Below are 26,721 nucleotides of genomic sequence, written 5' to 3' on the forward strand. Positions count from 1 at the left end.
ATATATATATATATATATATATATATATATATATATATATATTGAATTATAATTTTATTTGGTTGACTTGTTATTACTTTGATGATTATTTTATTATCATTTTTATTATCATTTTGAGAATGTTTATTATAGATGGGTTTGTCGTTTGGTTGTGTGAGTATAATATTGTTTATCTCTTATAAATTTAGATTTATGTTTGTTATACTCGGCGAAACTCGTGGAAGAGTGGTGGGGTAGCACTGGAACTTGTCTAGTAAAGTTATCTGAGAATAGAGTGGTGGAGGATGTATACTTGTCCGATAAAACCCAATAGGCTGTTGGAAAGTATATACTTATCTGAGGAAACTCTAAGAGAGTGGTGTACTTGTCCGATGAAGCTCTCTGAGAATAGAGTGGTAGAGGTGTATACTTGTCCGATGAAGCCCAATAGAATAGTGGAAAGTATATACTTACTTGGGGAAGCTTGTGTATATTTTTGTATGTTGAACCTCCCTAATGTCAAGTAAATGTTAAAGTAATTCCATGTAAATTGAAAAAACACTATTTGTGGTGAAATATTTTTCCATTATTTAACATTCTGTTAAAAAATGATTTTATATTTTAAAATAATCATTGAAAAAGTGATAAAATTATTTTACAAAGCCATCTAAAGCCTTTTGTATTTTCTCAATAAGATGTTTATATAATACTTAGCCGATAACACGGCAGGGCAAATTTTCCTCACTTCTTTTCGTGGTTCCTAATTTTTTTAATCATGTCTTTGACTTCGTTTATTTTCTGTTCACATGAGAAGGTGTGCTTATGAAAACGTTGGGTTCAACGAAGATGCCATCCAGAAAGTTCCGTTTTCAGCATTACGCTTACTAACGGCAAGCCAAATACATGCTAATTTCTTGTCTTTGGTCTCGCATTGAATTTAAAATGACCGTTGTTTAACAAACAGGCGCATTGAATTTACATGAGATTGCCATCATTATCGTTCGAGTCATATATAAATTTTGGCATATAGTTTTTGTTCTTACTAAAGAAGAGTGTGGATCTACTTATATGACATGAAGAGACAAGATAATTAAGTTAGAGAAATACTTTGCAGAAAATTCTTTAATGTTAAAGTCAATAAAAACATATAATATTAATATAAAACATTATATGATATTGATGAGAATGCATTAGATAAACTTAAATCTAAAAGATTTATTTGTAGCTCTAATAATATTAGTTTGATTTTTATAAATATAAAATAAAGATTGATAGTTTTAATTTTTCATTATTTAGATGTAGTATTATTTTATTTTATTATTATAAGATAGAATAAATTAAGAAGTTTTTTATTTTATTTTGACTGTTGATATTTTATTTCTAGTTTTACTTTTTGTTCTTGGACCAATGTTCTATTTGTAACTATTTAAAAGTTGTAAAAGTTTAATTAAAATAACCATAATGAATTGCAGTGCAGATTATTTGTGTCACTTTTTTTTTAACAAAGTAATATCATAATTTTATGTTCTAAATGTCGAGTGAAAGAAAAAAAAAGAGTGAGTTCTTCAAAAAAAGTGAGAGTGAGAGAGATGACAAAAAGTGTTAACGTTTCATTGTGCCATAATAGTCGAAGAAAAGCAATTATGATAATTGGTGTTTACAAATTAACGTTCTTTTGGGATCCCAAGATGTATGTGGTATAGTGGAGAGTGGGTACCAAGAACCCACAGAGGACAACCAGATGGTGACACAAATTACCGCGTTGAAAAAGACACGAGTAAAAGATAGATCAACTTTGAACATTTTGTACAATGTGATAGATGAATCCAACTTTGAGTAGCAAAAGCAACATCTTTAAAGGAAGCATGGGAGATTCTGGAGGTTGCGTACACGTGTTAGGCAAGTCCGACTTCAAACTCTTTGTAGGGAGTTTGAAAATTTGAAGATGGAAGACAGAGAACATGTGACTAAGTACATAACACAGCTGGAGAAAGTGGCAAATCAACTCGACAGGAATGGAGAACCAATGCTTGCCAGATGGGTCGTGGAGAAGATTTTGAGATCATTGACAGATGATTTCTAAAACATTGTGTGCACCATCGAGGAGTCAAAGGAATTGTCAGTTTTCTCAGTAAAAGAGCTTGTTGGCTCACTTGAGGTCCAAGAACAATTGAAAAGGAAGAACTGTCAACCCCTTGATCAAGCACTTCAAGAACAACATAAAATGAAGGAAGCTACTTGGAACAGTAAGGGATGAGGTGATAGAGGATGTGGTAGAGATGATTTTGAGGATGATAGGGAAGAACAAACAGGTCAAAAAAATTAGCATGATTGAGGACAATGGAAAGGCTGAGGAAGTTGGTCAGAAATGGAGTATTTTGAGTGTGGCAAGCATGACCACTATGCAAATGAATGCAGATCCAGAAAATGTTATAATTGTGGTAAGGTCAGCCATTGCAAAGTAATACAAGGCTAAGACAAAAGGGGAAGCAAATCTCCTTACTGAAGATACAGAGGAAGAGATAAGAATTTTTGTTGATGGCAAAAAGCTCGGATGAAAACCAATTGGAGAGTCAATATGTTTCTATGTGGAGAACAAGTAGCCCGACTAACTTGAGAACAACCTGGTTAACCTGGTGGTGCCTTTGCGCAACTGAGAGCAATACAAAGGGGGCCCAAGTGAATCAATCCTGACCAGATTATTGGGATCCTTAGATAGCTTACAAAGCTTGGTGATGCATAAGAATAGCTCGACCAATGTTGAAGTCATTTCAAAGTAGCTTAAGATCAACTCGACGATGAGAAAAGAGAGCCTAACATCAACCATGATGATGTAGAGTTCGATAGAGATGGTTAAAAGAGAAATATAAGGAGATATAGTGTCAAGGAATTTAAATTGGATGCTTCAAGAAAAAATAAAGAATTTCAGCATGGAGAACCACCATCATACTGAAGTAGCCACTGAAAAATCGAATTTCGAAAACAATAATGTTGAAGTTGCAATAAACCGTGGTGGCAGCAAGGTTATTTGGAAGACAACTAAAGCAAAAAATAAATCAACAAATGTTAAAGACAAGTTGGTAAAAGTAAAAAAGAGGATGACTGCAATGAAAACAAAGTCAACAAAGATAATTGAGAAGTCGATTAAAGCAATGAAGAAGTCAATATAAAAATAAAGAATCAAAATCTAATTTAAAGAAAAACACATGATACAACGATGTACATGGAAAATTGGAGTATAGGATGGATGATAGAAAGATTTAAGTTTATGGGAAAATCTTATAAAATAAACTTAAATATCAATGATTTATTAGTAATTATGTTTGAGTCTTATTTTATTATTTTGAATCCAAAAATATTATTTTAATTTTTATAGCAATAAGATAAAGATAAAATAGAGATTGATAGTTTAAATTTTTCATTATTTAAATGTAGTATTATTTTATTTTATTAATATAAGATAGAGATAGATTACATAATATTTTTTATTAAGTTAGTCGATATTTTGTTTCTATTTTTATTTTTTGTATTTATTCCAAGTCTCGATTCACTACAATGTGTACCAAGATTTATTGTAAATAACAGTGAATTACAGGGCAGATTATTTATCTGTGTCACATTCTTTTTTACAATATTTATGGGCAGACGTAAAGTTAAAGTAATTAATTAATAATATCATTAAGAAATTATGACTTAGTAATATTATCGATTGACATATTATACCACTAGTGAAATCCAGAAGCAATTCGAAAGCGAATTAAAATCTACACTACTCTCTCGCACACGATCTTCTGTCTACTACTTTGTACACACACCTCTAGTTAAATGGCACACGAGCCATAGCTTTCTTCTTCCTTTCTCGTTTTCTCTTGCAAAAACCCTATCTCGGCCAATACCCCCCAAAGGCAGCCTCTATCTAGCCAAACGACAGCGTTCCACTTGCTGTTACTATGCATTTTGCTTAAGGGCTTCAGCCCATTCCACATTTTGACCAATTCAGCCCAATTAGTCAGGGACATCTCTACAATAAAAAAAATTAGGAACAAGGGCCAATCAGCAATAAAAAAAGGGCTATTTAACAATTAAAGAAAAATTAAAACCTTTTTAAACAAAAACTAAAGAAAAAGATTTTTATTAAAAGATTTTCATAAAAGATTAATTTCCTACTTGTTTAAAAACACTAAAAAATACACCTAAAGACTATTAAGAACCTCACGCGTCTTTCAATAGTTTCCCCAAAATAAATGGAGTCCGTGCTTGACTTAGAAGTCAATTTAGAAAGAAGAACCTTTCGAAAGAGATAAAGTTATAGAAATGAACACATATATGTCAGCCACACTCATCTTATCATGAGTTTAATATAAGCTTAGCTAAATCCACACTCAAAAGCGGTAACACAATGGACGTTTATCTTTTAATGCTTACGGTTGCATGCATTTCTGTCCCTTCTCTCAAAACTTCCATAGCAGTAAGTTTTATGGAAGTGTCCCAAAGCATGAGTGATGGAGAGACTTTGGTGTCAAATGATGGAAAGTATGAACTTGGGTTCTTCAGCCCAGGTAATTCTATTAAACGTTACCTGGGTCTTTGGTACAAGAATATCCCAGTTCAGAAAGTCGTTTGGGTTGCTAATAAGGCCAACCCCATCAATGATTCCACAGGTATCTTAACACTCAACACCACTGGCTATCTTGTTCTTACACAAAATGGGTTTCTTGTTTGGTGTACTGACTCTCACAAACAAGCACAGAATCCGGTGGCAGAACTCTTGGAAAGTGGGAATCTTGTGATAAGAAACAAGGGAGACACGGACAAAGAAGAATACTTATGGCAAAGCTTTGACTATCCATCTGATACCCTTTTGCCAGGGATGAAGTTAGGATGGGACCTCCGAACTGGTTTCGAATGGAAATATACTTGTTGGAAGAGTCCAGATGATCCATCCCCAGGAGACTTTACTAGGGTTTTAAAACTCTATAACTATCCAGAGATTTATATAATGAATGGAACACAAAAATGGTTCAGGTTTGGACCTTGGAACGGCCTATATTTTAGTGGAACACCAAGTCTATTGAACAACACCGTTTTCTATTTCAATATGGTCATCAATATGAATGAGATTTACTACTCATATACCCTTTCAAACAGTGAAACCATCTCATTTACAGTAACAAACGAAACGGGTCAAGCGTCTCGCTATTTGTGGAGTGAGGATGATCACAATTGGAGGACGATCGGATACTTCCCGAGTGAGTTTTGTGACACTTACGGGCTCTGTGGACCCTATGGGAACTGCGTGAGAACCCAAACCCAAGTCTGTCGATGTTTGAAAGGTTTCAAACCAAAGGCGCCAAAAAAATGGAACTTGTCTGATTGGCGTGGAGGTTGTGTCCGTAATGAAGCGTTGAGTTGCAGAGGTAAAGACGAAGATGGGTTTAACAAATTTGAAGGGCTGAAAGTTCCGGATACTACACAAACTTGGTTGGATGTGAGTATCGGTCTTGAGGAATGCAGCGTCAAGTGTTTGAGTAATTGTTCTTGCATGGCCTATGCTAATTCAGACATAAGGGGTGCAGGCAGTGGATGTGTCATGTGGTTCGGAGATCTCATTGATATGAAACAGTTTGAAACTGGAGGACAAGATCTATATATCAGGATGCCTGCTTCACAGTTAGGTACGCTTATGATGATCCTAACCTTCATCTTTTCATTTACAGAAATAATTGTATTTAAATTTTTTGACACGAAATATAAGGGTAAAATACTCTAAAAAATGTAGAATTTTGTAGTTTTTTGAGAAAAAAGAAAGTAAAAAGTAAGTAAAGATAGTATCAAATGAATATAAAAAATTTAGGTGTGTCAAAGAATCATTTCTCTTAACAAAAAATACAAAACTTTACACTTTTATAATTATTTTATCTGTCAAAATAAATGTAAAAGTATATCATGATACTCTTTCATTTATATTCCAACTTTGAAAAGTCTAAAATCAATCTTAACTTTATCCTTCATCCGTTTACAGAACATGTTTATAGCCACAATAAGATCAAAACGCTTCCAATAGTTGTTTCCACCGTTGCAGCAGTTTGTGGTGTTCTATTATGTACCTATTTATTCTGCAGAATCCGCAGGAACAAATCTGGTAAATTTGTTTATTCACAGTTTTTCTATATAATATTGAAAAGAAAAATATTTTCTTCAAGACTAATTTTTATTACCCCACATATTTTTTATTAACATCATGAAGTCCTTCCTCCGTTTTGTAGAGAAATCATTGGCAGAAGAACTCCGTGAAAAACAAGTGGATGATCTTGACGTGCAATTGTTTGATCTATTTACAATTGCAACTGCCACTAACAACTTCTCAATAGAAAATAAGATTGGACAAGGTGGTTTTGGACCTGTGTACAAGGTAATAATTGTTAAGAAAAAAAAAAGGCAAAAACATAAATATTAGTGTGCCTACAATCTCCTAATAATCCTGACTATGCAGGGAGTATTACTTGATATGCAAGAAATTGCTGTAAAGACTCTATCAAGGAGCTCATGGCAAGGAGCGACAGAGTTCATAAATGAAGTCAAATTGATTGCAAAACTTCAGCACCGAAATCTTGTAAAACTTCTTGGTTGCTGCATTCAGGGACAAGAAAAAATGTTAGTTTATGAATACATGGAAAATGGCAGCCTAGATTCCTTCATATTTGGTATGCAAAATCAACAAAGCATAGAGTTGGTTGTTGGTGACATCAATGATATAAGCATATCTCAATTGATTATTCAGTCTTTAACAACATTTTTTCTTGAAATAACCAGATGATACAAAAAGTAATTTGCTAGATTGGTCTCAACGCTTTCAAATAATATGTGGCATTGCAAGGGGGCTTCTGTATCTTCATCAAGATTCCCGATTAAGAATTATTCATAGAGATCTTAAAGCAAGCAACGTACTTCTTGATAAAAATTTGTGTCCAAAAATATCGGATTTTGGATTGGCCAGAATTTTTGGAGGGGACCAGATTGAAGGAAACACAAGAAGAGTAGTTGGGACGTAGTGAGTGTCTCGATAACCAACACCAAAATTCTTCCGGATAATGAATGATACTTTGACAACATTTTAACACCATCTACGTGTCATTCTATGATTGGTCCACAATGGTATTTATAATAATTATTATTGATTGTGGAATAATTTTGGATCAATCATAGAATGATTGATACGTAGATGATGTTAAAATGTTGTCAAAGTATCGTTATTCAAATTCTTTTCTATAAATATTGTTGGTGATGTAATGTTTGTTTTGAAGTGGGTATATGGCACCAGAGTATGCTGTCGATGGATTATTTTCTGTGAAATCAGATGTCTTCAGCTTTGGCATTTTAGTGTTGGAGATTGTGTGTGGAAAGAAAAACAGAGGACTTTATCACACAGACGAGAGTCTTAACCTAGTTGGTCATGTAAGAGTTTGAATCTCCTTTCAAAGATGTTTGTGTAGTTGAAATATATAAATAAAAACAGTTCTTATTACTTTGACACAGGCATGGACTTTATGGAAAACTGGGAGGGCATTAGAGTTGGTTGATTCGAGCATGAAGGAGTCATACATTATAGCAGAAGTTCTGCGATGTCTCCATGTTAGTCTTTTGTGTGTGCAGCAATACCCAGAAGATAGGCCTACAATGGCGTCCGTGATTCTAATGTTGGAGACTCAAATGGAACTGGTTGAGCCCAAAGAACATGGTTTCACTTCAAGAAATGTTTTGGCTGAAGATGATTTACGGTTAAATTCCAAAGACACAAGTTCAATCAACCATGTAACAATTACCTTGTTACAGGCACGATAAAGAAAATTGATTGATGGGAACGGAGAAATTATGTGTGAATCCTAACACGAGAAACAGAGATCTTTATCCATAACTTACATAAGACACAAAGATGAATACCAGCTAATAGTGGATGAGAACTGTTCACCAATTACAACTCCACAGTGAAACTCAACTTTGGTTGGCCATACACAAAATATTGATATTTGCGAGAACTTATAAGCATAATTTATCAGGATTAATTTATGATATATTCCTGCATACTCATTTTAAATTATTTTCAATGCTTGCTAAATAAATTTATTGATGAGATATCTAAGTTTTTTATCCTAATAATTGTTACATATTATTGATTAGAGATAACAACGGGTCGGATACGGATACTCGTAACCTGACCTGTAAATGAAAATTCAACCCATTGTTAGATACTAAACTAATGCACACAGAGTTGCAGTAGAATGGTTCATCTGCTTTATTAATGCAATGGGGCTTATATAAGCCGTTCACAACAACCAAGAGAAAAATAAGGAACTATGTTTAACAAACCCTACAACATGGAAGACTAATAAATATCCAAGTTTCAACAACTCCTATAACGTGGAAGGTGGAGGACTAACAAGTAGTGAACAGTAACAACAAAACTAAAAAATAATAAACTAAATTATTAACAAAAGAAAATTTATCCTAACATATCCTCTCCTAAACCTGATTACAGTATAATCAGTTTAAGTTAGGAACTTCACAAACTCCCCTAAACTTCACAAACTCTCAACTTCACAAATGTATCTAGTTTGAGTGGTTTAGTCATGATATCTTCCACTTGATTAACTGAACCGTAATGTACGAGCTTCATAGTGCCATCATTGTTTAGATTACGTAAGAAATGGAATCGGATGTCGATATGCTTACTCTGCCCATGGAAGAATGGATTCTTTGAAAGCTTGATAGTAGAACTATTGTCACAAAAAATGGTAACACCTTTGCCATGAGATTGACTAAGCTTTTCAAGAATTCTTCTTAACCAAATAACTTGAGTAGCACAATACGCTGCAGCTATATATTCTGCTTCTGTAGCTGACAATGTGACCATCAGCTGTTTCTTAGAACTCCAGGCTACCGTTCCACCACTCAAAGAGAACACATACCCATATGTGCTTTTACGGTCCTCTGTGTCACCTGCATAATCACTATCTGTATAAGCTAGCAGCTCCGCATCACCTTGTCGTTTATAAAGAATTCCAAATTCCATTGTTCCCTTTACATATCGCATAGTTCTTTTCACAATTTGCATGTGAAGCTCTATGGGATCAGCCATGAACCTGCTTGTTAAACAAACTACATACATTATATTAGGTCTTGTAACTGTCAAATACATTAAACATCCAATCATCTACTTATACTCCGTTGCATTAACCTTCATTCTGTCTTTATCCTTTGTAGGCCTTTCTCCTGGAACCATTGGATTTCTTACAAAATTACAACTCCCCATTCTGAACCTTTCAATCACTTCTCTAGCAAACTTCCTTTGGGAAATATAGATGCCCTCACTACATTGCAAGACTTCTACCCCAGAAAGTATCTCAACTTGCTTAGATCACTCATATCAAATTCATTCTTCATTGACTCCTTAAAGTGAACCATCATTTTTCCACAATTTACAGTAAAAACAAGGTCATCCACATATAAATTAACAATCAAAGACTTACCTCCTTCTTCATTTTTAAGGAATAGAACATGTTCAAAGTCACACTTCTCAAAACCCTCCTTGAGAAAATACCCTTCTATTTTGCTATATCACGCCCTTGGAGCTTGTTTAAGCCCATAAAGTGCTTTCTTGAGTTTGTAGACTTTTTCCTCCTCCCCTATCTTCACAAAACCAGGTGGCTACTCTACATACACTGTCTCCCTTAACTCCCCATGTAAAAACGCACTTTTCACATCAAGTTGGTATAAGGGCCAATTTTTTTTGAGCTGCAAGTGCTATGATGCTCCGAATGGTATCCCATTTTTCCATTGGTGCATAAACTTCATTGTAATCAACACCAAATTGTTGTGCGTACCCTTTGGCTACCAACCGTGCTTTGTATTTGTCCACCTCACCTTTCTCATTTAGTTTCGTTTTGAAGACCCATTTCACCCCAAGTTTTTTCATTTCTTCAGGTAGACTTGTGAGCTCCCATGTTTGATTCTTTTCTATTGTGTCAATCTCTGCCTTCATTGCAATTCTCCATTTGGAATGCCTTACAGCTTCAACAAAATCAACCGGATTTTCACTATCCACAGGCGCTGCCAAATTTCTTACTTCAGTTTTTAGCTCTGAAAGAGCTTCTCCACATATGTAATCTCTACTTCGCATCCAAGTAGGAGGTAATCTTTTCCGTTCTTGATTTAAAACACTCTCTTGTTGTTCCACTAGGGTAGGTGAGAGTGTACTACTTGAGCTTGGACTTGAATCTCCAATTGGTTCGTTCTCTTCTTCATGAATTAAGTCTTCTTGTGTAGCTTGCTCCTATTCCTCATCAAGCACGTTGAGGTCACCCTCTTTAACACTCCTTTCCCAATCCCAACTTGCTTCTTCTTCAAAAATCACATCCTTGTTGATTACTATTTTCTTAGTGATAGGATTATACATGCAATATGCTTTTGATTCTCCGCTTAAACCAAAGAATACACACTTATGACTTTTATCATCAAGTTTGATTATTTTAGCATCCGGAACATGAACATGTCCGATGCAACCAAAGATCTTGAAGTAATCAACTTTTGGCTTAATCCCACTCCACTTCTCCTCTGTGTGACTCCTTGAACCGTGACAGTAGGACTCCTGTTCAATACATGTGTTGACCAATTGGCTACTTCTGGCCAAAAGTTTTTGGGAATGACTTTATCTGAAAGTATGTTTCTCATCAAGTTCAAAATTGTTCTATTACGTCATTCTGCAACCCCGTTTTGTTGGGGTGTATATGTCGCAATGAGTTGTCGCTTGATTCCATTCTTTGTACAGAAGTCGTTGAACTATTGTGAAGTAAATTCTCCACTCCGATCAGTTCGCAAACAACACATTGGTGAACCACTTTCATTCTCCACAAGTTTCTTAAAACTCTTGAATATGGCAAAGGTTTCTGACTTTTCCCTTAATAAATAAATCCACATCTTGCGGCTGAAATCATCTATGAAACTGAGAAGGTGCCTTTTGCCACTATTAGAGATAAGAGAAATTGGGCCACACAAGTCTGTGTGTACCAATTCAAGACGTTGAGAAGCTCTCCAACCACTTTTCTTTGACATTGACTCTCTACTTTTCTTTCCCACTAGACAATTGGTGCATACCTCTATAGAAGGCTGAAATTGCGGCAAGCCTTTCACCATTTTTTCACTTTGTAGCATTCTCAGACCTTTGTAACTCAAATGGCCATACCTTCAATGCCATAAATGAACAAGTTCTTGTGAAGTTGTTTGCAAGCAATGTGACAACACAGTAGAAGCAGGGACATAAAACATCCTGTTTGCCGACATGAGAGTGGATATGATGAGACCTCTCTCTCGATCGTAAATTTGACATTCTCCATTTTGAATTAAAGTAGTGATGCCCCTCTCTTGTAATTGCCCAACACTCAATAAATTACTGTGTAACTCAGGAACATAGAACACATCACCTATTACATGTGTTCTTCTGTGCACTTGAAGTTTGATGTCTCCTTTGCCACGTACTATCATTCTTGTATCATTTCCCAACCTCACTGAATGTGAAAATTTCTTGTCCATCTTTTGAAACCATTTTTTGTTGCCGGTTATGTGATTGCTACATCCACTGTCAATGAACCAAATATTATCTTGCTCTGCATTATTTTCTTCAACATAGGCCATTAATAATTGCTCATCTTCTTCATCTAGTTTCGTGTAATGGACTGTCTTCCCCCAGTTTGGACACTCATATTGAAAGTGTCCCAATTGGTGACAATTAAAGCATTCAATGGTTGCTTTATTAAAAAATCTACCTCGGCCTCTTCCTCCTCTTATAGCCATACTACCTCTTCCTCTCCCGCGGCCTCGTCCTCTTCTACTTGTTGTCTCGTCATATGTAATCTTCAAAGCCTGCTCATCCCCTCCTTTTCTCCGTAAAAGTTTTTGTTCATGGACAAGTAAGGAACTTTGGAGTGCATCAACCGTGAGGTTGTCGGTGTCGTGAGCTTCTTCGATGGAACAGACAATGTAGTCGTAGTTCTCCGTCAGAGTTCGCATAATCTTTTCAACAATTTTTGTATCCGACATGCCTTCTCCACAATTTCTCATGTCAACGGCCACCGCCATGACTCTTGCGATATAGTCACTCACCGTCTCTCCCACCTTCATCTCCAGAAGCTCAAAAGCCCTCCTAAGTCTTTGAAGTTGAGCACGCTGCACCCTTGCATTTCCTTGACATTTGATTTTCATTAAATCCCACAGTTTTTTGGAAGTCTCCTTCTGAGTGATGGTTTTTAGAATAGATTTGTCAATAACTTGAAAACGATAATTTTTAGCCTTTAAATCCCTCAGCCGCAACTCATCTAACAACGTGGAAGACTAATAAATAAGGAACCACGTTTAACAAACCCTACAACGTGGAAGACTAATAAATATCTACGTTTCAACAACTCCTATAACGTGGAAGGTGGAGGACTAACCAACAGTGAACAGTAACATCAAAATTAAAAAATAATAAACTAAATTACTAACAAAAGAAAATTTATCCTAACACCCATAACGTTAACGTCTGTTAACCATGTGGGTATCCATTTTAAAAAAACCATCGTATATTTTAAAACTCGCAAATATCCATAAATATTAAAAAAAATATATTTTTTACATTTTTCAAATAAAATTATAAAAAAATATTTAATATATAATATAAATTAATTTTTTTAATTAAATTTAATCTAAAAAAATATAAATTAAGTTTATTTTAAATTAAATTAAATTTAATAAAATATAAATTAAATTTTTATTTTTATTTTTTGCTGGTAGTGAGCATCCACAAATCGGATAGTATAATACCCGCATCCGACCCGTTTATAAGCAGGTATTAAAATATTCGTTATTCGCTAGTGGATTTTACTCATGAATACCAACGAGGGTGGGGTTTTTTTTTTTTTGGCCAAATCCTGGTATTAGCCACTCCATTTCTTGATTTATTTATTTTTCTTGAACCGTGAAATGAGTTTAGAAATTAGAATTTTTGTCAATTATCTACACAATATAGCATTTTCTTGTTAATTAATAACTACACTTTTTAACTAATTATAATATAACCTCATTTATTTATTTAATCAAGAGTTGTAAGACATTTATAAAATACATAAATAGACACTTATAATGTCTCTCGTTCAATGTCTACCAAGAAAAAAAGCCAATGTAAAAAATATCTATGGTTTAAATAAAATAAACAATTCGGCCATAAAAGTTGGTCGACGTCATTGCACTTTAGATGTCTGTGTTTGGAGGGGCCGACGTCAGACATTGGATACCAATGGGTTAAATGTTTAATGGTGTAAAAAATAATAATAAAGCTCACCTCAAAATGATATTTACCTTTAAGATGTTGAATACTAAGAACATAGGTCATATCACCTTTAGATGTCGGATTATATGTGTGTGTAGGGGATCAGACTCCTATAGAAAAATATATTTTGGTTTATACTTTTGTGTTATAAATGCTTTATTTCATATGTAAGTGTGTTTTCTAAGGCGTTGGATGTTATAGAAATAACACCATTTAAAAAGGATTCCGATATTTTGACACTACATTTTTTATACTCTTTTAACAACGCCACGTGTCAGCATGCGATTGGGCAGCTTTTTTAAAAAAAAAAATCAAGAAATGTGACATCATTAATGAGGTAGAGATTTGAATTTTTGGATTCCAAGTTTGCCCTTCCCCATTTTGATCTGAATTTAACATTCTCTTTCTTCCCTGTTTCATCAATTTGAAAATCTCTTTCTTCCAATTTCTCCATTCTGATAGGTTTCTTTGCTTTGCTTTCGCCCTTCCGATATCGTTATTGCCTTCGTTTTTGTCATCTGACTGTCGTTTGTCCTTGTCGTTGCCTTGTTGGCCTTCGTTGTCGGTGTGGGTGTAGTTGTCATTGCATCTTTTGGTTCTTGGTGTGTTCGTTTTGCGAAATGGCCAGTTCTTCGAGCAGGGTAAGCGTGTTCATCCTTGGTGGGTTTTGTTGTTTAGCGTTTCGTATTTTGAGTTTGGGTTTTGTGTGTTGTTTTTCATTTAGGGTTTTTATGTTTTGCTTTTTGGATTTTGTATGCAGTTGACTGTTCGTCACTTAGTTTCAACAAAGTACATTTGTAGTTTAAACAAACGTTTGAGAAAGGAGCATCAGTCAGTGATTGCGGGCACTCCTTTTCGGTCAGTGATTGCGAGCACCGGGAGGCATGTCCACCAATCCTCCTCCAATGAACACATATGTGAGGATGAGGTCATGAAGGCGTTACAAGAGTAGAGCGCTTAGAACTCCTTACGTAGGATTGCTTAGAATAAAAAATGAGTGATATTTGTATAGCTTTCTTAAGAGATTGTAATATGGAGATATTGTAACATGACCATATGTATTGTAATTTGGTTTGTTTTATGTTGAATGTTATAAAAATGCAAGTTGCCTTCATTAAGATATTATTACTTACTAACTGAATTGCATTTGTTATTGTAAATGGCAAATCTGCTTTTTTTTTGGATTGTTAATGAATAATGTTTGCATTGAAATGTAGTATTAATGTATTTGAAGGAAGAATGAAACAATGAATGTTTGATATAGGAAAGAATTTTGTATTTTGAACAAAAAAACTTAGTTGAGGACCTGAAAACAAGTTATGCAAAAAAAGTTGTGGTAATCGTTTACCATAGACTGATAAACGTGGTTTTCGTTTTTGGACACAAAGTTCAACAAAGGGAGCCCTTTTTTGTTCATAGAGGATCACTGTATGAATTCTTGAATGTAGAGTAGAGGTGGAACTGTTTTGTTGTCATTTAGTGGTTTGGAGGTGTTCTAAGTGTGGTTGTTCATGTTTGGGTATGGAAGGAAAGTATGATGTTGAGTGCAAGACCTCAATTCATGTTCTCAAAGATTATTTCCTTGGTTTCTTTCCTCAACGAATAACCACAAAAATATAAAACCATTACAGAGAATGACCATGGTCCTCTACGTTTGAAATTGAGGCTCCCTTAGTTAAGGTTTGTGTCCAAATCCTGGAATTGACTCTGGTAATCGTTTACAACCTTTGGTAAACGATTACCACTCACTTGTCTACTACACAAGTGTTTGGACTTCACCCAACTTGATAGAATGACAAAAATGGATCATTTCCTCCCTCTTGGAGTGTCCAAACAACACCTCACACACCATAAACAAGGTTCTATAACAGTTTCAATTCAAAACTACCGGATTCAGTAAAAAACATTACAAAGAATGACCATGGTCCTCTGCGTTTGAAATTGAGGCTCCCTGAGTTGAGGTTTGTGTCCAAATCCTATAATTGACTCTGGTAATCATTTACCAACCTCTTGCAAACGATTACCACTCACTTGTCTGCTGCACAAGTGTTTGGACTTTACCCAACTTGATGGAATGACAAACATGGATCATTTCCTCCCTCTTGGGGTGTCCAAACAACACCCCACACACCATAAACAAGGTTCCATAACAGTTTCAATTTAAAACCTCTGGATTCGATCAAAAACATTACAGAGAATGACCATGGTCCTCTGCGTTTGAAATTGAGCTCCTTGAGTTGAGGTTTGTGTCCAAATCCTGGAATTGACTCTTTTAATCGTTTACCAACCTCTTGTAAACAATTACCACTCACTTGTCTGCTGCACAAGTGTTTGGACTTCACCCAACTTGATGGAATGACAAACATGGATCATTTCCTCCCTCTTGGGGTGTCCAAACAACACCTCACACACCATAAACAAGGTTCCATAACAGTTTCAATTTAAAACCTCTGGATTCAGTCAAAAACATTACAAACAATGACCATGGTCTTAAATCTTCATTTCAGAGCAAAGATGGAATTGTTTTGCTGTCATTAAGTGCTTTGGACGTGTTCTTAGTGTGGTTGTTCATGTTTGGGTAACCAAGGACACTATGATGTGGAGTGCAAAGACTAAAATCAGGTCCTGAAAGAACTTATGCAGAAAAAGCTCTGGTAATGGTTTACAGCAGAGTCGTAAACGATTACGCGAGCTGATTTTCTGATTTGGACACAAAGTTCAACATAGGAAGCCCGTTTTTTGTTCACAGCGGACCATGGTGTTAAATTTTTCTATGTTTGTCTTAAATCGTATGGTTTAGGCGTGATTTTGTTGTTTTGGTCTGTGATGAAGGCTGAAAAATAGTTATTTTCATATGTCAATTTGGACCAAATTACACCCTTTACTACTTGGAATGAGCTTAGAATCAAGCAAAACTCAATAAATGAGTCTGAAGAGAGTCAAAAGTTGTTTTTAGCGATTTTATGCTTGTTTTGCATTGTTTTGAAGCTAATTTGAGAAAAATAGAGAATGGAGTTGAAGATACAGGTCGTTGACTCAAGAAAAGAGCAGAAAAATGAAGATTTGAAGAGTCAACGCACCGCCCGGCGGCACACTTAAACCGCCTGGCGGTCCAGGACGAGGAGAAGGCATGGCGATTGACGCTGGGCGGACCTGAGGCAAACCGCCCGGCGGTGGCGATTGCCGCCGGGCGGTAGGGCGATTTGTGGCATACCGCCGGGCGACACACTTAAACCGCCCGGCGGTGGCTCGCTGGACTTGGGCCCATTTTCTGACGCGTTCCTCACCTATATATACCCCTATTGCGAATTCTGAATCATTCTTTTGATAGGGGAGAACGGTCAGACCTAATTTTGCTCTCTGGAGAGGATCTCTTGGATGCTTAGGCTCCTTTTCATCTTTTCTAGGGTTTGTTCTTCCATTCTTCTTCCATTTTTCATCTAGTTTCACCATGTCTATGGTGAACTAAACCCTATTATTGTTAGGGAAAACAATGTAATCTTTTGATACTCTCTCTTATTGAAACTATTGATTATTTATATGGTCTCCATATGTTTCGATTGATTATTGTTGGGTTATCATCTGTGCTTAAGGCCTTTATCATTTAACTCATTCGNTATATTGATGTTTNTCTTTATTGATATGGGGACGTANAGTAATGANATGAACTGGTGAGTAATCTCTTGATTTTGCAGTACCACCTAGGGATAGAGGTAGGACGATCAATTGCGCTAACTTCTGTTTATAATGCGGTATTAATTACTAGGGGAGGCTAGGGATAGCAAGCCAGTAGTTAATATTAGGCCCTTTTCGCCGAGGGATCGGGTTGAGGGGAGGCTAAGAAAGTCGCATAACAATTGAATCAATCAACTAATATTCAAGGGTAGTATGTAAGAGAGAGTGAAATAGATGAAATTGTTAGTACCCAACAACATTCATTCATGCATTGTTTTCGTTTGTCAATTGAATCACTTTATTTTTGCATGTTAATATTTTTGTTCTCAAATCCAATTTATTAATTTTTATTCCTCAAGTCTTATTATTTTAATTCACGCGAACAAGGAAGCCATACGAGTCTCTTGGGAAAACGATACTTGGTCTTACCATTTATATTACTTGTACGATTTGGTACACTTGCCAATTTGTCAACAGTTTGATTTTAGTGTGGATAATAATGTTTGTGCACCTCATCATGGAGATGAGAAACAATTTTCATTAGTTCACCATACTTCATTCATTCCAAGAAACCATAAACAAAGTTTTATTGAAATATAAAAATAAGAACTTTAACATAAATTTCAGTCCACTATTCTGGTTCACAGCAATATTGGGGACTGAATATTACAACTACATCCATTAATGTGAACTTCTACTGTAATATCATTGCTATGTTTGTCAACCTCGAAGACAACCACGTCTCCTTCCTTCAAGCCATATTGGATGCAAAATTCTTTTCAATCTTTTCCAAACTTTGTTTCCTAGTATGTGAAACCAAAACCTTGCACATGATGCCATCCTTATGACCAAGAAGCACAACCTCTGTGAAGCCTTTGTTCCTAATTTCATTCCCAAATATGGTATTGTGAAATAACCAATATGAAACGAATGACATTGCAGATTAGTTTCGCGAAAGAAGAAAACTTCTCTATTGAAGATTAGGTTAGAGTAAGTTTGCAGTTCCACTTACCCCAAAAATAACAATGCACCAATAACGACGAAAACAACAACAGTAGAGAGCGGGCTTCAACAGTGCACACCAAGGATGCCCAAGACACCGACAACACCCAAGCCATCGAGAATGCCTGAGAACTGAGAACAAGATGATGAGAGAATGAGAGCACGAGAGTGATGATGAGAGAACGAAAGCAACGACGGAGAAAGAGTGAGGAAATCGTGAAAATGAAAATCTGAAAGAGTGAAAATGAAATGAGGAAACAGGGCACGAAATGTGAAAATTCATTCTCTTTGCTTTCCAATTATGCCCCTGACTTACTTCAGAAAACCAATTTCTTTTTTAAAAAAACTGGCCAATCGACATACGCCATATGACATTGTCAAAACCGTGTCAAAAAACAGTATTAACATATCATTTTCGATTTAGAAAAAACACATACTTTAGGTAACAATTATGGTAAGAATCGAGACAAAAATATCTATGACTATAATTCTGACTCCAAACGAGCCATAGATCTTTATATTAAAAAAATAAGATCATAAATTTCACTAGATTTTGAATAATTATTTAATTTTAAGGATACAGGACCACCGTTCTTCCTAAAACCATTACCATATATTCTTAAAATTAAATAATTATTTAAAATCTATAGAATTTATAATAGCATTTGTCTATCAAATGACGGTTCGAAACCCACAATTATTTGTTTTTTTATTTTTTTTATTTACTGTTTTAGTTTTCTTATAATCGAAGCAAAATCTTAATTTTTTTTGTTTCCATTCTTAATTGAGGCCAAAAAAATCTCCTTTTTACCATTGTCAATAGCCAAAAATAACTCCTCAATGCACTAGTTATATTATCAAGTTTTTAAATCTATCTTTTTTTTGTGGTTTTTGTTAACAAACCGATTTATATCATTGCAAGAGTGCAATAACCCGGGTATGGGTGGGTAAAAGTGTAGTATAAGTTCTTACAAATATCCTCTTATATCTATATTTAAGTAATGTTTAATGAGTCATCGAGGTTCTAACAGAGTAATGGTCACTTCGTTGGTTGAACTTGTGTCTTTCGTATTTGAGCCTAAATCTTTAGGTAACACGTTTCTCGAAAGGAAACCAGGTTCTTTTGGCTCAGCCAGTGCAATGTGACTCTCCAACATTAGAATAACAGACTTCATTGTAGGCCTATCATCTGGGTACTGTTGCACACACAAAAGACCAACATGGAGACAACGCAGTACTTCAGACATTACGCACGATGATGTCTTCATGTTCGAGGCAATGAAATCTATTGCCTTGTCAGCTTTCCATAATGTCCATGACTATTTTAAAGTAATAAAAGCATTAGAAAAAAGATAAATATTTGTTAAATTCCAGCAAAACGAACACAAAAGATAAAAATATATTAATTCAAGAACTTACATGAGCAACAAGGTTAAGACTCTTATCCGTCTGATAAAGTCCTCTGTTTCTCTTCCCACTTACAATCTCCAACACCAAAATTCCAAAGCTAAATACGTCAGATTTTTCAGAAAATAATCCATCAATTGCATATTCTGGTGCCATATACCCACTGCAAGAAATTGTTTCATGCATCAAGAACAATTTTACATATTTGTGAAGAAAGAAAAAATAATGGTTTAGGATGAATACACACTGACCAGGTCCCCACTACTCTACTTGTGCTTCCTTCAAATTGGTCTACTCCAAAAGATCTCGACACACCAAAGTCTGATATTTTCGGATTGAACGTTTTATCGAGTAAGATGTTACTAGCTTTGAGATCCCTGTGGATGATCCTCAGTGGGGAATCTTGATGAAGGTACATAAGGCCCCTTGCAATTCCGCAAATTATTTGGAACCGTTGAGGCCACTCCAGAAATTTACCTTTTTCATCATCTGTTTCATTTCGTAAAAACTTTTATTCAGTAATCTGCATGTTTCACCAATGCATTAGCAACCCAATTTATGCTTTCTTACCAAAAATAAGGGAGTCTAGGCTGCCATTTTCCATGTACTGATAAATGAGCATTCTTTTTTCTCCTCGAATGCAGCAACCAAGAAGTTTAATAAGATTCCGATGCTGAAGTTTTGCTGTCAAGTTTACTTCATTGATGAACTCTGTCACACCTTGCCATGAGCTTCTTGATAGAGTCTTTACAGCAATTTCTTTCCCGTCGATTTTTCCCTGCATATTCTCACCGTCATGAGTAGACACTTCGGAAAATATTTAACAGTTTTATTTTCTTTGATTGTAGTGATGATTAAAGAATAGTAACCTTGTATACATGTCCAAAACCACCTTCTCCTATTATATTCTCTGTGGAGAAGTTATTAGTGGCCTTTCCAATTGTCGCTAGATCAAACAGTTGGACATCCAGATCATCCACATATTTTTTACTTATATCTGTGCATGAAATTCCTACATATAAGAAGAAGTATAATATAACAGATAAAGGAACACAGCTAATCTAGAAAAATCCCAATGATCCAAGGGATTAATTGAAGGTTGAATTTTTCGTTTTTATATTTTCTTTTTTATAACATCTCACGAAAATTTGAGTTGTTACACCTTTGTATGTACATGAACAAGTTTCTCTTATGATGAAACACATAAAGGTATGCACATCATTCTTCATTTTAAATGTATTATCTTCTCATGTAAAACAAATTGAGTTGGGTATAAATAAAGTTCCACGTAAAAAAAAAAAATAGATATGAGTTTATATACACATAAGATATCTTTATTGATAAATATTTTTGGAGTGATACAAAAGGTAAATCTGTGAAAACTTGCCCCATAACGGACGTGATTCAATACTTTTCATGATTTTTTTATCTAAATAAGTGCCATGTTGTGAAGGAATTGTTGGTTGACTATAATCCTAATAACCATAGAGAGTAAGTGAAGTGATGTGTTAAACGATTTACTCACCAGCTTTGTTCCTCTGGAGCCTGAAAATAATATAAGTACTTAGAAGAAAAAGAACACCACAAATTGTAGCAACGGTAGAAGCAACTATCGTTCGTGTGTTGTTGGTCGGTCGAGGTTCTTGAGTGTTGGAATTGATTATAAAAACAAAAACAGTCATGTAACATTTTTCAGTTTTCAAAATTGAAATCGAAATTAAAAGATGAAAGCTGATACTGCTCACCTGCCTCGGAAGCATTCATCCTGATATACAGGTCTTGTCCACCAGTTTCAATCTGTTTCATGTCAATGAGATCTCCAAACCACAAGACACAACCACTACCTCCATTTCTGATATCTGAATTAGTATAAGCCATGCAAGAACAATCTTTCAAGCACTTCACTTTGCATTCCTTTAGACCAATACTCTTATTCAACCAAGTATCTGTAGTGGCTGGAACTTTCAGCCCTTTAAATAGGACAAACACATCACTATTGCAATTCAACGCTTTATTGCGCTCACATCCTTCACTCCAGTCCGATGAGTTCCAGTTTTCTGGTGATTTTGGACTGAAACCTTTCAAACAAATGCAAGGCTGTGATTGAGTTCGTACACATAATCCGTTAGGTCCACAGGAGTCATAATTGTCGCAAGACTCTTTCGGGTACTTTCTGTATATTTTCCATGTTTTCTCATCCTCCTTCCACACATAACGAACAATAGTACCTGATTGGTTTGTAACAGTTCTGGTGGGGACAGAATCATTGACGAGGGTATAAGTGTAGTAAATCTCATCTTCATTGCTGACAAAACTCAAGCCGAAAATGGTGTTATTCAGTAGATCTGGCATTCCACTGAAATATTCGCCATTCCATGGTCCATACCTCAGCAACTTTTGTGTACCCTTCATCATATAAATCTCAGGATAGCTATAGAGTTTCAGAACCCGAGATACATCACCTGGGGATGGATCATCTTGACTCCTCCATGCTGTATATTTCCGTTCCAAACCAGTTCGGAGGTCCCATCCTAGCTTCATCCCTGGCAAGAGTGTATCAGATGGATAATCAAAGCTTTGCCACAAATACTCTTCTGGGTTTGTTTCTCCCTCATTTCTTATCACAAGATTGCCACTATCCAACATTTCTACCACCGGATTCTGTGCTTGTTTGTGAGAGTTGTTGGAGTGCCAAACAAGAGAACCATTTTGGGTGAGAACAAGATTGCCTGTGGTGTTCACTGTAAGGATGCCTGAGGAATCATTGATGGGGTTGGCCCCATTAGCAACCCAAACATACGTTGGAACTGGGATATTCTTGTACCAAATTCCCAAATAACGTTTCTGGGAACTACCAGGGCTGAAGAATCCAAGTTCAAACTTTCCACCTTTTGATACCAAAGTATTCCCATCCCTCAGAAACTGGACCACGTTGATTGAATCATTGGCTCCTGAAATTTCTAGTGAGAGAACAAGTATGCATGCAAATATAATAACAAGAGCATGAATAACACCCATATTGTATCAAAGCTTTTGTGGAACTCTGCTATTGAATAATGAAAATATATGAACTAAGCAGGAGTATGGCTAGTAAAATCTGCGAACCTGAGAGTCTCTAACGTATACTTTGGTTCTTCATTCAAACTAACTTGAATTTCAAGTCAATAAGGTAGCCTTATGTGATCTTTAACTATATGTTGTTTTTGTTGGGTTTATCGACTAGGAGGTTATCTATGAATTACACAAATACCAATAACATTTGAGCCTAACTATATAAAGAATTGACATGATTCTATGTCCAAAACTTTAAGACAATGAGTTAACGGATCTTTCCTTTTTGTATAATACTATACTTTCTCATTTCTATTCAATGTGAGACTTGAACTCACACTTGAATTTCCAAAAGTTTTGAGAATCTTTTATTGATCTAATATATAGTGTCTCTTATTTACTTGAGGAATCAGTAAACAAAAGGATAAGATTGTCTTTGAGTTTTTGCTTAGATAAGAGTTTACTTTCTGCCTATATTGTTTAGTTGTTTTTATAGGCGAAGTTGACGAGATTGCTTCAATGTTTGATTATTCAAGTTGAACTTTTAGAGGTACGTAAGATGTGAGTCGGATTGAGATGGACATGTGTATGTATATAGAAAAAAATCTGTTAAACTTATATAACTAATTAAATCTTTTTATTTTTGGACAATTAATACTTAACACTTTGTTCCAAATATCCAGAAACACACGAACATTCTAATTATTAAATAGATCTTTAGTAAGTTATATATATCATCAATAATTTTAGTTTCTACACTTACAATATTAATATTCTACTTGTCTTTTGTAGAAATTAAGAAACAATTTTTTTTTTGTTATAGTACTATAATTCATAAAAAAATAATTAATATGACTTTCATTTCGTAATACTAGTTCAAACACAAAATTTTCAAAAATTTAGCAAGAAACGGAGAAAGCAATAATTAAAAATAGTTGGATATAATGAATACTAGTTATCGATGATATTTTTTTCTGTAAGACTTCAATTTTTGAGTTGGTCAATGATGTTTTTGTTTCATGTACGATTTTTTTATTTTATTATGCATATGTAAGCGACCTGTAACACGCCTTTCATCTTTTGACCAAGTCCATCCATGTATCCTTATAATATCCATGCATACCTTACTTGGAAGGTTCAGTAAGTCTTTGTTTAATACATTACGTCAGTCCCCCTAGTCTTTTCATGATTAGAAGGTATGTAAAGAGTGTTTAGTGTGTCTTGTAATTGAACCAATCGATAATCCAAATTGTTATATTTGACCTTACCCTTATATACAGTAGCCCCAGCCTCAAAGAGACATGGATAAAAAAGAAAATTCCAAAAAGCAATCTTCTCGTACCTCGAATGCTGTATAGAAAGGAAAATGATACTTTAACATCTTTTTTTTACACCATTTTGACACTGCACACGTGTCAAAATATGGTTGGACGATTTCAAATTAAAAAAACAAACTTTGGTTTTTCTCTTCCAAATATACCCCTGCCTCAACTTTTTTAATTTGAAATCGTCCAATCATATTTTGACACGTATACAGTATCAAAATGGTGTTAAAATATCATTTTCCGTATAGAAATTTAGTAGAATAATAATGAGTTACTTTCACTTTATCATTGCTTTTGAATGTTTTTCCAGACTCTGAATTTTGTTTGTTATATTGTAATTCTTGCTTCTTGATATATATATTAATAATAATTCCATCAAGGAAGTAAAAGTATGCTTGTTCATTGAAAAAAAGAAAAGTAAGCCTTTTTTCAAATTATATAAGTTTATATATTGCTTATAAAATAATTATTAGGTGCTAGCATCCATGAACTTATCAATATAACGAGCGAAACTGGTGCACAATTTATGTAAGTAGTTGAGATGGTCTATTATGTGAACTAGTATCATTTTGTACTTGTTTCTAGAACAAGAAACTTCATGAGTGCTGGTGTTTTGAGTCAAGAGCATATCAACTTTGGAAGTAGTCTGTTTTTATAGTTATTGCATAAGCAATTTGATAAACATTGAAGTTCAATTTGCTTTTATCTACTTCTCATTCATAAGACACTGTCAAGTATTTTTTTTATGATTAAACTGAGACATATATGTTTGTGATAATTGTAAAAATATCACGGTATCATTTTATGTTTTGGTTGTAACGAAACCGATGTCAAATGATCCAGAGTGTATAAATGTTATTAATTTAGAATTTTTGGTCTTCTCTATGGATTTTTGTTATAGCTAATTAATTTTTTTCTTGTAGTGTTGAGGATTTGGAAGGAAAGGTAAGAGAGGATAACGGAGGAGTGGATGAGTTTGCTGATAAAAATTGTAGAGGATGATGGCAAACGATGGTCGAGAAAGATAGAAATGTTAAAATTAATCCTAAACAGTACTTTATGTTTTGGTTATAATAAAAATTTAATGATTTAAAAATTTTGTACACCTTTCAGCCTTAGTTCTTAGCAAAAAATATGCATGGCTTTGGTAACAGTATCACTAAAATCAAATTCTCTTGCTCAAATAAAATAATTAAAATAATAGTGAGAATTTTGAAAAATATTTGGACATTTTTTAATCTCAATAGTCGAAAAACGAAAGCAGAAAATAATATATGGCTTTGATCAGATCCACTTATTCAAATAAAATAATTAAAATAATAATATAAATTTTGAATAAAATTGAAATTTTTTAAGATCCTTTCAACCACAGTTACTAGGAAAGTGAATTAAATAGATATGTATGACTTCAATTCCTCTTTAACTAGAGTTTATAAATTTATAAAATTTTCAAAATTGTCATCAGCATCTTTAAATTCTTCATTGTCTTAAAAACCAATACATATACAATTCGAAAAGCCGAAAGTGCACTAATGTTTGCAATTCATATTTAATAAATCTAATTATAGCCAATTCTAATTAAAAAAAAATTTAAACACAAAAATAAATCAAAAAAATTAAGATTAAAAGTTAAATGAAGGCTCAAATTTGCATTCATCGTTTCTTATAGACAATGATTTTTAAACCATCGATGAAATCTTTACATTAGTAAAAGAAGTAAAAGTAATATAATTTTTTAAAATTAAAAATTAAAAAATTTATAATAAGGTCCAAAAAACACTTCTTTAGTAACTAAATTATAATGCTAGAGTTTTCTTAAGAAAAAAAAAAATTGCTTTGTTATGGTGGAAAAGGTATTGCATAATGATTCTTTACCCTAGAAAGTAAAGAAACAAATGTATTCAATTTGTTTCACGTGTCCCAAATAGGAGATGACTTAAACATAAAGACACTTCACACTTACGAAAGGAACATAAAAGGTGTCAAGTATCTTTATGCTCTTCTTTATTGACGACGACACATCCACAAACATAAAAGAAAAAACTTCTATTAACAACATTTTCTTAACAAATTTTTGACAATGCATACGTGACAGTTTATGATTGATCCCTTTTAAATATATTTTAAACATAAATTCAAATAGAACAATAAAGTGATAACACGTTTTCGTTGTAAAAAAAACTTGTCAAAAAATTTTGTCCAAATGTCGTTACCTAACATAAAAACAAGAAAAACTTGATGGCTACAGATAAACTGAACATTTTCTGTTCAGTTTTAATTTCAGACACAACAACAAATGCCACTTAAATTCAAAAAGCCTTTTCCAGCAATCCAAATGCAACTTAAATTAATCATATTAGATATCAATAGTTAAAGTTTTCAATAATATAAGAAATATATTTTGTCTTTCGTAGTGTTTTCAATATTTTTCTTTATGCACGTGTCGACTGCAGAATAGTATTTATAATAATATCCTTCTATATAACTTTAAAAGATTTGCCAAATCAAATTCTTTTGTATACCGTATCATTTCAAACAATACTTACGAGCGATACTTAATTCCCCTTTCAGAAATGGTGGTTGAGATGCCTATATACAGTAGAAGAGATATGCAGGTCATAAATAGAGAAATATAAATTTGATAAATTCTTTAAATAGACTTTTTTTAAATATATATTTTTTAAAAAGTTAAAATGAGTATATATTTGAGACATTTTAACGAAAGTTATCCTATATTAACAAAATAAAAGACAATTTTTATTTATGAAACAACTTTCTTTCTTTTAGTAATAAACTAATTACAAGATAGATACAAAAATATAGAAGAAGTTTCTACATTGGATAAATTGCATAAATGCTTTTATATATATATATATATATATATATATATATATATATATATATATATATATATTCTTGCTT

The 26,721-nt window shown here is 34.1% G+C and overlaps 3 protein-coding genes across 3 annotated transcripts; 1 reads left to right on the plus strand and 2 right to left on the minus strand.

Annotated features, from left to right (window-relative positions):
* The first annotated feature begins 4,378 nt into the window (after window positions 1–4,378).
* On the plus strand, window positions 4,379–7,887 carry LOC106754323 (G-type lectin S-receptor-like serine/threonine-protein kinase At4g27290). The gene is made up of 7 exons (XM_022777917.1): window positions 4,379–5,654; window positions 6,002–6,121; window positions 6,246–6,391; window positions 6,473–6,683; window positions 6,793–7,030; window positions 7,284–7,434; window positions 7,516–7,887. Exons 1-7 carry the CDS (start codon window positions 4,379–4,381, stop codon window positions 7,819–7,821), a joined length of 2,448 nt encoding a protein of 815 aa, XP_022633638.1. The 3' UTR covers window positions 7,822–7,887.
* Window positions 7,888–9,739: 1,852 nt separating this feature from the next.
* On the minus strand, window positions 9,740–10,156 carry LOC106754324 (uncharacterized mitochondrial protein AtMg00820-like). Its single transcript, XM_014636333.1, has one exon. It carries the CDS (start codon window positions 10,154–10,156, stop codon window positions 9,740–9,742), a length of 417 nt encoding a protein of 138 aa, XP_014491819.1.
* Window positions 10,157–18,956: 8,800 nt separating this feature from the next.
* LOC106754325 (G-type lectin S-receptor-like serine/threonine-protein kinase At4g27290) lies at window positions 18,957–22,552 on the minus strand. Its single transcript, XM_022777918.1, has 7 exons — window positions 21,169–22,552; window positions 20,949–21,065; window positions 20,293–20,420; window positions 19,994–20,201; window positions 19,675–19,912; window positions 19,436–19,586; window positions 18,957–19,335 (listed from the first exon to the last, which is right to left on the minus strand). The coding sequence occupies exons 1-7, from the start codon at window positions 22,439–22,441 to the stop codon at window positions 19,030–19,032; spliced, it is 2,421 nt and encodes an 806-aa protein (XP_022633639.1). The 5' UTR covers window positions 22,442–22,552; the 3' UTR covers window positions 18,957–19,029.
* Between the last annotated feature and the right edge of the window lie 4,169 nt (window positions 22,553–26,721).

Source organism: Vigna radiata, unplaced genomic scaffold (genome assembly GCF_000741045.1).
Source record: "Vigna radiata var. radiata cultivar VC1973A unplaced genomic scaffold, Vradiata_ver6 scaffold_290, whole genome shotgun sequence".
Lineage (NCBI taxonomy): Eukaryota > Viridiplantae > Streptophyta > Magnoliopsida > Fabales > Fabaceae > Vigna > Vigna radiata.

Coding starts and splice junctions, on each gene's coding strand:
- LOC106754323 (XM_022777917.1), top strand. CDS start 4,379: ATGGACGTTTATCTTTTAATGCTTACGGTTGCATGCATTTCTGTCCCT. Junction 5,655..6,001: donor GATGCCTGCTTCACAGTTAG/GTACGCTTATGA, acceptor ATCCGTTTACAG/AACATGTTTATAGCCACAAT. Junction 7,435..7,515: donor GTCTTAACCTAGTTGGTCAT/GTAAGAGTTTGA, acceptor ACTTTGACACAG/GCATGGACTTTATGGAAAAC.
- LOC106754324 (XM_014636333.1), bottom strand. CDS start 10,156: ATGCGAAGTAGAGATTACATATGTGGAGAAGCTCTTTCAGAGCTAAAA.
- LOC106754325 (XM_022777918.1), bottom strand. CDS start 22,441: ATGGGTGTTATTCATGCTCTTGTTATTATATTTGCATGCATACTTGTT. Junction 20,421..20,948: donor GCTCCAGAGGAACAAAGCTG/GTGAGTAAATCG, acceptor TTTCATGCACAG/ATATAAGTAAAAAATATGTG. Junction 20,202..20,292: donor GTTTTGGACATGTATACAAG/GTTACTATTCTT, acceptor GAGAATATGCAG/GGAAAAATCGACGGGAAAGA.